At 45.4% G+C, this 11,660-nt stretch overlaps 1 protein-coding gene across 2 annotated transcripts in view; it reads left to right on the top strand.

Moving 5' to 3' along the window:
- LOC148070079 (dedicator of cytokinesis protein 3-like) overlaps nt 1-11,660 on the top strand; it is a 39,075-nt gene that overhangs the window by 1,453 nt on the left and 25,962 nt on the right. For both annotated transcript variants that reach the window (XM_087801640.1, XM_087801639.1), the window contains exons 2-4: nt 7,948-8,031; nt 8,142-8,182; nt 11,355-11,410. In XM_087801640.1, the coding sequence (XP_087657766.1) occupies nt 7,948-8,031; nt 8,142-8,182; nt 11,355-11,410 (181 nt within the window). The remainder of the gene's footprint in view (nt 1-7,947; nt 8,032-8,141; nt 8,183-11,354; nt 11,411-11,660) is intronic.

Consider the following 11,660-nt stretch of genomic DNA (forward strand, 5'->3'; position numbering starts at 1 on the left):
TCATGTAGGTCATGATGTGGTCTACTGTAGGAGTCATGTAGGTCATGAGGTGGTCTACTGTAGGAGTCATGTAGGTCATGAGGTGGTCTTCTGAAGGAGTCATGTAGGTCATGAGGTGGTCTACTGAAGGAGTCATGTAGGTCATGAGGAGGTCTACTGTATGAGTCATGTAGGTCATGAGGTGGTCTAGTATAGAAGTCATGTAGGTCATGAGGTGGTCTACTATAGGAGTCGTGTAGGACAAGAGGTAGTCTACTGTCGGAGTCATGTAGGTCATTAGGTGGTGTACTATAGGAGTCGTGTAGGACAAGAGGTGGTCTACTGTCGGAGTCATGTAGGTCATGAGGTGGTCTACTGTAGAAGTCATGTAGGTCATGAGGTGGTCTACTGTAGGAGTCATGTAGGTCATGAGCTGGTATACTGTCGGAGTCATGTAGGTCATGAGGTGGTCTATTGTAGGAGTCATGTAGGTCATGAGGTGGTCTACTGTAGGAGTCATGTAGGTCATCAGGTGGTCTACTGTAAGAGTCATGTAGGTCATGAGCTGGTCTACTGTAGGAGTCATGTAGGTCATGAGCTGGTCTACTATAGGAGTCATGTAGGTCATTAATTGGTCTACTATAGGAGTGGTATAGGTCATAAGGTGGTCTACTATAGGAGTCATGTAGGACAAGAGGTGGTCTACTGTCGGAGTCGTGTAGGTCATGAGGTGGTCTACTGTAGGAGTCATGTAGGTCCTGAGTTGGTCTACTGTCGGACTCATGTAGGTCATTAGGTGGTCTACTACAGGAGTCGTGTAGGTCATGAGGTGGTCTACTAAAGGAGTGGTATAGGTCATTAGGTGGTCTACTGTAGGAGTCATGTAGGTCATGAGGTGGTCTACAGTCGGAGTCATGTAGGTCATGATGTGGTCTACTGTAGGAGTCATGTAGGTCATGAGGTGGTCTACTGTAGGAGTCATGTAGGTCATGAGGTGGTCTACTGAAGGAGTCATGTAGGTCATGAGGAGGTCTACTGTATGAGTCATGTAGGTCATGAGGTGGTCTAGTATAGAAGTCATGTAGGTCATGAGGTGGTCTACTATAGGAGTCGTGTAGGACAAGAGGTAGTCTACTGTCGGAGTCATGTAGGTCATTAGGTGGTGTACTATAGGAGTCGTGTAGGACAAGAGGTGGTCTACTGTCGGAGTCATGTAGGTCATGAGGTGGTCTACTGTAGAAGTCATGTAGGTCATGAGGTGGTCTACTGTAGGAGTCATGTAGGTCATGAGCTGGTATACTGTCGGAGTCATGTAGGTCATGAGGTGGTCTATTGTAGGAGTCATGTAGGTCATGAGGTGGTCTACTGTAGGAGTCATGTAGGTCATCAGGTGGTCTACTGTAGGAGTCATGTAGGTCATGAGCTGGTCTACTGTAGGAGTCATGTAGGTCATGAGCTGGTCTACTGTAGGAGTCATGTAGGTCATGAGCTGGTCTACTGTAGGAGTCATGTAGGTCATGAGGTGGTATACTATAGGAGTCGTGTAGGTCATAAAGTGGTCTACTGTAGGAGTCTTGTAGGTCATGATGTGGTCTACTGAAGGAGTCTTGTAGGTCATAAGGTGGTCTACTGAAGGAGTCATGTAGGTCATGAGGTGGTCTACTGTAGGAGTCATGTAGGTCATGAGGTGGTCTACTGTAGGAGTCATGTAGGTCATGAGGTGGTCTACTATAGAAGTCGTGTAGGTAATGAGGTGGTCTACTATAGGAGTCGTGTAGGACAAGAGGTGGTCTACTGTCGGAGTCATGTAGGTCATGAGATGGTCTACTGTAGGAGTCATGTAGGTCATGAGGTGGTCTACTGTCGGAGTCATGTAGGTCATGAGCTGGTCTACTGTCGGAGTCATGTAGGTTATTAGGTGGTATACTATAGGAGTCGTGTAGGTCATGATGTGGTCTACTGTAGGAGTCATGTAGGTCATGATGTGGTCTACTGTAGGAGTCGTGTAGGTCATGATGTGGTCTACTGAAGGAGTCATGTAGGTCATGAGGTGGTCTACTGTAGGAGTCATGTAGGTCATGAGGTGGTCTACTATAGAAGTCGTGTAGGTAATGAGGTGGTCTACTATAGGAGTCGTGTAGGACAAGAGGTGGTCTACTGTCGGAGTCATGTAGGTCATGAGATGGTCTACTGTAGGAGTCATGTAGGTCATGAGGTGGTCTACTGTCGGAGTCATGTAGGTCATGAGCTGGTCTGCTGTCGGAGTCATGTAGGTCATTAGGTTGTCTACTATAGGAGTCGTGTAGGTCATGATGTGGTCTACTGAAGGAGTCATGTAGGTCATGATGTGGTCTACTGTAGGAGTCGTGTAGGTCATGATGTGGTCTTCTGAAGGAGTCATGTAGGTCATGAGGTGGTCTACTGTAGGAGTCATGTAGGTCATGAGGTGGTCTACTGTAGGAGTCATGTAGGTCATGAGGTGGTCTACTATAGAAGTCGTGTAGGTAATGAGGTGGTCTACTATAGGAGTCGTGTAGGACAAGAGGTGGTCTACTGTCGGAGTCATGTAGGTCATGAGATGGTCTACTGTAGGAGTCATGTAGGTCATGAGGTGGTCTACTGTCGGAGTCATGTAGGTCATGAGCTGTTCTACTGTCGGAGTCATGTAGGTCAATAGGTGGTATACTATAGGAGTCGTGTAGGTCATGATGTGGTCTACTGAAGGAGTCATGTAAGTCATGATGTGGTCTACTGTAGGAGTCGTGTAGGTCATGATGTGGTCTACTGAAGGAGTCATGTAGGTCATGATGTGGTCTACTGTAGGAGTCAGGTAGGTCATGAGGTGGTCTACTGTCGGAGTCATGTAGTTCATGAGGTGGTCTACTGTAGGAGTCATGTGGAATTATATTATTGAAGTTATCTAGAATCATCAGGTTGTCTACTTCAGGAGTCATTTAGGTAATTAGGTGGTCTAATGAAGAAGTCATGAGGTGGTCATTGGTGTCAGTCATGTAGGTCATGTGGTGGTCTACAGTAGGAGTCAGTCTTTTGTGGCGCCCTCTGGTGGCAGCTCAGCTCTCTATAAGTGTACAACAAGTCCTCCCCAATGCTGACACACAACATTACACAGATGTCTTTGTATCACCACTGGTGTGTTGATGTTATTGCAGTTGTCTTTGTGTTACTTTAGTCTTGTTTTTGTTTCTATGCTATGTTTGTGTTACTACAGTTGTGTTAGTGGTACTACAGTTGTTGTGTTGGTGCAACTAAATGTGTTTTTTTTTCTTCTTTTATGTCAGTTGTGTTTGTGTTACTAGACATGTAAGTGTTATTACAAAAATGGTTTGTGTTACTTCCGTTGTTTTTTGTTTCACTTCAGTTGTGTTTTAGTTATTAAAGTTGCGGTTGTGTTGCTACACTTGAATTTGTGTTACTTCAGTTGTGTTTCTGTTACTAGACGTTTATTTGTGTGGCTACACTTGTGTCTGTGTTACTAGGTGTGTATTTGTGTTACTGCACATGTGTTTGTGTTACTACACTCGTGGATTTTCCCACCACTGTGGTGTCTCTGTCTCTATAGTTGTGTTTTAATGTTGTGTAATCTTTTCACTTGTGTTATTTCACTCCGTCATCAGGATGTGTGAGTTTGTGTGTCTGTGGTAGACGTGACTCTGCATACAAACACACTCGGAGGCGTCACACTGCTGACAAGTCGCTACAGAGAAAACCACCATTGAACAGAATCAATGGAGCTTTGAGACACACACACACACACACACACTTGCACACACATACACACACGCACACACACACACACACACAGTCAACACCGCCTGCACTGGCAGCTTACTTTGTGGTGATGCTCTAGTCCGAGTCTCTCAGTCTGGACGACTGACTGAGCTCATGCTCAACATCATCAACCATCAGAACCAGCTCTTGGACACTTTGTCTGTCACACAGAAACTCTTGTTCTGGTTCTGGTTCTGGTGGTTCTGTCGTCTCGTCTCCGAGTTTCTTGCAGAGGTTTTGATGGTGTTATGGTGATGCTGCCATTGTCGTCATGACAACAGGCGTCACTCAAACAATAAGTTGTTCATCTGAGGAGCCCTAGAGTTGTGGGTCTTTGTTTTTGTTTGTCATAATTCAGACACACACACACACAAACATTAACACACACACACACACACACCCACACACACCCATACACACATTGAACCATACACACACACACGGACAGACACACCTCCTGAAACATACATAGAGAGACACACACAGACACACGCACACAGATGTACACACACACACACACATGCACACACACACACACACACGGACACTCACACACAGAAACATACACATACAGCCACACACACTTACACAAACACAACCACACTCACAGATCCACACACAGACACACGCACAGAAATGCACACATGAAGCCACATGTACACAGACACACAAGCAAAGGCACAGACACACACACAGACACACTCACAGAAACACACACAGACACACACTCACGCACACACACTCACAGACTGGTGGGTGATTGGTGTGTTTTAAGCCACTATAATGGAGGCTTAGCCCAGTGCTCCACTTTCTGAACAGGAACTAGATCCAAGCCATCTGGACTAGAGCACTGTTAGTGTTACTACACACACACACACACACACATGCACACACACACACACATGCACACACACACACACACACACATGCACACACATGCACACACATGCACACACACACAAACACACATGCACACACACACACTTAGGAATTACATTTTCACTGAAGCACTTGTACACACACTTAAGTATGCATGGATGAACTAACTGTAGAGTGCAGTTTGCTACACACAAATACACACAAACACTCGCACATCAGGAAGTAGAAACAAACATCTGGATGATCTGTCCCACATTGTTGATCTTACGTATAGTGTGCGTGTGTGCGTGTGCGTGTGTGTGTGTGCGTGTGTGTGTGTGTGTGTGTCCTGGGGGAGGGGAGTTACATGTGTGCAGCCATCATGACAAGTGGACACACTCGCACACAAACCTCACACAGGCTTGTGTAGCAGTTGTTGTTCTTAGAGAGACATCAGAGTGATCAGGTGATGACATCATCAACATGCTTTCATCTCTCCTTCATCTCTTCATCGTCCCTAATTACCTCTCCTTCATCACTCTTTCATTCCCCTTCATCACTCTTCCATTCCCCTTCATCACTCCCTCATCCTTCTTTAATCAGTCCTATATTACTCCATCTCCTCTCTTTAATCACTCTTTTGACTCTCCTCCACATGTCCTTCATCTCTCCTTTATCACTCCATCATCTCTCCTTCATCACTCCTCCAACTCTCCTTCATCCCTTCTTCACCTCTCCTTCATCATTTCTTCACCTCTCCTTCATCATTTCTTCACATCTCCTTCATCACTCCTCCATCTCCCCTTCATCACCCCTCCACCTTTACTTTATCTCTCCTTAATCACTCAATCATCTCTCCTTCACTTCTCTGCCTTTCCTTCATCACTCCATCATCTCTCCTTCATCACTTATCCACATCTCCTTCATGACTACTCCACCTCTCCTTCATCAGTCCTTAACCTGTCCTTCATCACCCCATCATCTCTCCTTCACTTCTCTGCCTCTCCTTCATCCCTCAATCATCTCTCCTTCATCACTTATCCACCCCTCCTTCATGACTACTCCACCTCTACTTCATCAGTCCTCCACCTCTCCTTAATCACTCCATCATCTCTCCTTCACTTCTCTGCCTCTCCTTCATCACTCCATCATCTCTCCTTCACTTCTCTGCCTCTCCTTCATCATTCCATCATCTCTCCTTCATCACTTATCCACCTCTCCTATATCACTACTCCACCTCTCCTTCATCAGTCCTTAACCTCTCCTTCATCACTCCATCATCTCTCCTTCATCACTCCATAATCTCTCCTTCACTTCTCTGCCTCTCCTTCATCACTCCCTCATCTCTCCTTCACTTCTCTGCCTCTCCTTCATCACTCCCTCATCTCTCCTTCACTTCTCTGCCTCTCCTCAATCACTCCATCATCTCTCCTTCAATTCTCTGCCTCTCCTTAATCACTCCATCATCTCTCTTTCACTTCTCTGCCTCTCCTTCATTACTCCATCATCTCTCCTTCATCACTCTATCATCTCTCCTTCATCACTTCTCTGCCTCTCCTTTATCAGTCCTCCACCTCTCCTTCATCACTCCATCATCTCTCCTTCATCACTCCCTCATCTCTCCTTCACTTCTCTGCCTCTCCTTCATCACTCCATAATCTCTCCTTCATCACTTATCCACCTCTCCTTCATCAGTCCTCCACCTGGCCTTAATCACTCCCTCATCTCTCTTTCACTTCTCTGCCTCTCCCTCATCACTCCATCATCTCTCCTTCATCACTCCATCATCTCTCCTTCATCACTTCTCTGCCTCTCCTCCATCAGTCCTCCACCTCTCCTTCATCACTCCATCATCTCTCCTTCACTTCTCTGCCTCTCCTCCATCAGTCTTCAACATGCTGTGCAGTCTTCGTGGACGTCTGCTGTCGATGAAGCTTCTTCACTAGGACGCCCCGGAACCAGAAGCTAATGAAGGGTTCATCTCCAAGATTCCAACCAGACGTTTCAAATTTACCCATGAGCAAGACAGTAGTCCAGGAAACTGTTCCTAAATTACACACACACACAGACACATTAAGCATATGCACACACACACACACACACACACAAACAAATGCAGAGTTACACACTTCACACACACCGTTACACTCTCACATCACTGGGTGAGTGTGTTGGAGTTTATCCAGGTCACTAAGTTGATCTGATTAAGTCGGAGGACTCGGGGGGTCGACGAGCTCCGTCGCTCTCTCCTGCTCTTCCTCCTCCTGCTCTTCCTCCTCTTCCTCCTGTTCGTAGTGAGAAGGTCCAGAGCTCACTGGCGCCCCCTTTTTGCCACCACCTCATGTGGTTTGTGCTTTTTGGGATTCAGTCCTTTCAAATTTGTGCTCGTTAATCCACAATAATCTCAGCTAATCCCTGTTGTTGACGGAGGACAAAGCGACCTCACAGCGCCCTCTGCTGGCTCTGGTTTTGCTCCTGAAGATCTCACCTGCTTCATTCTGTTTCTGGGCTGGATCAGGTCTGGGGCAGATCTGTCAAGGTCCACGTGAGCTCCTGGTGAGCTGGGATGTCTCTCTCTCTCCCTCATGTATAGTGAATAAATGGTTAATGATGAGGATGATGAAGACGAAGGGCCTGTCTCAGCCGGAGGGCAGATGTTTCTGCATGAGAGGAGACATCTGAGCCACCCAGAATAGGAAGTAACATCACACGTCCTACTGACACACACACGCACGCACACACACACACACACATACTCATTAATTCAATCACACACCAGAGTGTTCTCTCAATGATAAAGCTGTTCTTAAAACGTGTGTGTGTGTCATAGTTGGTGTGATGATTGACCCGTGGGTCACATGGTGCGGTAGAGACCTGACAGCTCAGAGTGAACTCAAGTGTGTGTTGTCACGTTGGTCGAGTTGTGGTTTCACAGTAGAAAGTGATGAATGTTGCAGATCCACTGCATGTGGTCTTCATTCACCGCAGTAGACACACACACACACACACACACACACACACACACACACACACACACACACACACACACACACACACACACACACACACACACACACACACACACACACACACACACACACACACACACACACACACACACACACACACACACACACACACACACACACACACACACACAGTGGTCTGGGTGATGGTGAGTGTCTATGCAAGAAATGGTTGTGTGTTTGTTAATCATAGGTGCTGGTGCTCTCGTAGTAGTGAGGTCTAGAACCAGAACCAGAACCTCTCCCTGACATCCTCTCTGGTCCTTCATCCTGTCTGACTCTGTTCTCTCCACAGTCATCTGCAGCTTCCGCAGCAGCGTCAGTCAGAGTCTGTGTCTGGAGGTTGGGGAGACGGTTCAGATACTGGAGAAGTGTGAAGGTGAGTCACATGACCATCGACACACACACCTGGTGATTCTGTCACACACACACGTTCATGGTTGAATAAGTTATAATTTTCACTTACATATCTGAACCTATGTTTCTCAGGATGGTTCCGAGGATTCTCAACCAGGAGACCCAATGCCAAGGTCAATAACACACTTGCACACTCACGTAAACACACTCACAAATATACACTATTACACTCAGATACACACACTATTACACTCACATAAATGCATTGGAAAACTCTCAAATTCACATGAGCATACACATACTCACAACTTCACACGTGCACACACTCGGATACACACACAGCTACACACAAATAGACACACACGAACATAGACACACTAAACACTCTAGGAAATACCAACACACACATCTTTTCTCGAACACTTACTCACATACGTATACACTAAAAAATACACACCTGCACACAAATAAATACACACTTGAACACTCACTCAAATATTCATACACACACTGATACACTTAAAATACACACTTTGAAACACATGCAGACACACACTCGAACGCACACTTCTTCATACACACAAAGTCACACGGAAAAACATGCACACACAAACAAAAAGACAAACACATACACAGACAAACACTTGAACACAATCACACACAGATAAGGAACACAGAATCAGTTAGGAGGTCACATGACCTGGTGTAAGTAAGTAAGTAAGTAATATTTATTTATATAGCGCTTTTCCAGACCAGGGTCACAAAGCGCTAAAACAATCAAAACAATACTCAAAAAAGTATATACTTTAAAGATCAAGATAACACTGATAACAACACAGGAGTTGTGTTCCTGTTTAACAGCTTCGCTTCAGTTGTTTACCTCCTTCCCGGGTCCGACCCACTCTCCCTCCACTCTTGTGGGACCAGCAGCCGTGACCAGAAGCCAAATGCACTTGAGAGTTTTGAGTCTTTTGTGTTGGACCATTTCTCTCATCCAAGAAGCTTTTAGTCCACATTAAAGGCCAGGGGTGAGCAGGAAGGGGGAGGAAGAGGATGGTGGGATAACCAACATCAAATCTTCTCTCAACCAAATTCTAGTGTCTTTACTTAGTCAGCTTATAAAAAACTCACCTGTTCTAGTTCTGGTTTATTTCCCTCTCTCACACACAAACACACACACCTTGTCCAGAGGTTACATGCTAACAGTGCTAAGATGCTAACAGCTGCCGTGGTCTGGATGATGATGAGGAAGGTAGTGAAGAGTCATCTGTGGTGATGATGATGATGATGATGATGATGATGATGATGATGATGAGGAAAGGAAGAGTCAGATGTGGTGAGGATGATAATGATGATGAAGGTAGTGAAGTGGTGAGGATGATAATGATGATGAAGGTAGTGAAGTGGTGAGGATGATGATGATGATGAAGGTAGTGAAGAGTCAGCTGTGGTGGTGATGATGATGATGATGAAGGTAGTGAAGAGTCAGCTGTGGTGATGATGATGATGAAGGTAGTGAAGAGTCAGCTGTGGTGAGGATGATGATGATGATGATGAGGAAGGGAAGAGTCAGATGTGGTGAGGATGATGATGATGATGATGAAGGTAGTGAAGAGTCAGCTGTGGTGAGGATGATGATGATGATGATGATGATGAGGAAGGGAAGAGTCAGATGTGGTGAGGATGATAATGATGATGAAGGTAGTGAAGTGGTGAGGATGATGATGATGATGAAGGTAGTGAAGAGTCAGCTGTGGTGGTGATGATGATGATGATGATGATGATGATGATGATGATGATGAAGGTAGTGAAGAGTCAGCTGTGGTGATGATGACGATGATGAAGGTAGTGAAGAGACATCTGTGGTGAGGATGATGATGATGATGATGATGAAGGTAGTGAAGAGTCAGCTGTGGTGATGATGATGATGATGAAGGTAGTGAAGAGACATCTGTGGTGATGATGATGATGATGATAAAGGTAGTGAAGAGTCAGCTGTGGTGAGGATGATGATGATGATGATGATGATGAAGGTAGTGAAGAGTCAGCTGTGGTGATGATGATGATGAAGGTAGTGAAGAGTCAGCTGTGGTGATGATGATGATGATGAAGGTAGTGAAGAGTCAGCTGTGGTGAGGATAATGATGATGATGATGATGATGATAGTGAAGAGTCAGCTGTGGTGAGGATGATGATGATGATGATGAAGGTAGTGAAGAGTCAGCTGTGGTGAGGATGATGATGAAGATGATGATGATGATGAAGATGATGATGATGATGAAGGTAGTGAAGAGTCAGCTGTGGTGAGGATGATGATGAAGATGATGATGAAGATGATGATGATGATGAAGATGATGATGATGATGAAGGTAGTGAAGAGTCAGCTGTGGTGAGGATGATGATGAAGATGATGATGAAGATGATGATGATGATGAAGATGATGATGATGAGGAAGGTAGTGAAGAGTCAGCTGTGGTGATGATGATGATGATGATGAAGGTAGTGAAGAGTCAGCTGTGGTGATGATGATGATGATGATGAAGGTAGTGAAGAGTCAGCTGTGGTGATGATGATGATGATGATGAAGGTAGTGTAGAGTCAGCTGTGGTGAGGATGAGGAGCAGATGCCAGAAAAGATGAAGACAGACGATAAAGACTCATAAATTATTCACGTGGTCAGAACCAGCGACTCCACGTCGAGACTCAGAGACGTCAGAGTCCTGACGACTAAAGTGCTCTCAGACAAGACGAGTCCAACAGACGAGCTGCAGCCGCTGAATTATTCAAGCTCTTATATTTGTCTTTATCAGCTGCACTCGCTCGCTCCACTGCTGACTGACTCACATCTGATTGACTCTTTTAAATGACTCACATCTGATTGACTCTTTTAAATTACTTGCTTCTGACTGAATCACTTCTGACTGACTGACATCTGAATGACTCTTCTGACTGACTTTGACTGACTGATATCACTTCTGACTGAGTGATATCTGATTGACTCTTCTGAATGACTCACATTTGACTGACTCATTTATGACTGACTCTCTTCTGACTGACTCACTTCTAAGTGTCTTGTTTCTGACTGAGTCTCCTCAGACTGGCCGACACTCAAATCTAACTCTTCTGACTGACTCAAATTTGACTGAGTCGATTATGACCGACTCACATGTGACTATGGAGTGAAACTCAAATCCATGTTGTGTTCTCTGGACTGTTGTTGGTCACTCACGAGACTGTTGTTTCAATGACTACCAGTGTGTGTCGCTGTTAACAGGCTCTGTGTGAACGTTGTGTGTTTTTGTTCACACAAATGTCGTTCCTGCTCTATAACTCTACTGTCTGCAGGGAGTGTTTCCAGTGAACTACGTGCACCTGAAGAAGGCTGTCATCACCAACACAGGGTATGTTTGTCCACACTGTCCCTGAACGCCACACACACACACACACACCTTAGGGTGAGAAAGTGTGACCTTGGTGAAATTGCAAGTCAACCAGCGTGAAATGTTTTGTCAACATGGAGAGAGCTGTCAATCTTTGACTACTTGGGAGCGAGGAAGAGAGTGAGGGAGAGAGTGAGGAAGAGAGGTAATACAAGAGGGGTGAAGAGAGTGAGCCAGAGAGTGAGAAAGAGTGAAGAACAGTGTCACCGTC

Source organism: Callionymus lyra, chromosome 10, assembly GCF_982586985.1.
Source record: "Callionymus lyra chromosome 10, fCalLyr1.hap1.1, whole genome shotgun sequence".
NCBI classification, from domain to species: Eukaryota; Metazoa; Chordata; class Actinopteri; order Syngnathiformes; family Callionymidae; genus Callionymus; species Callionymus lyra.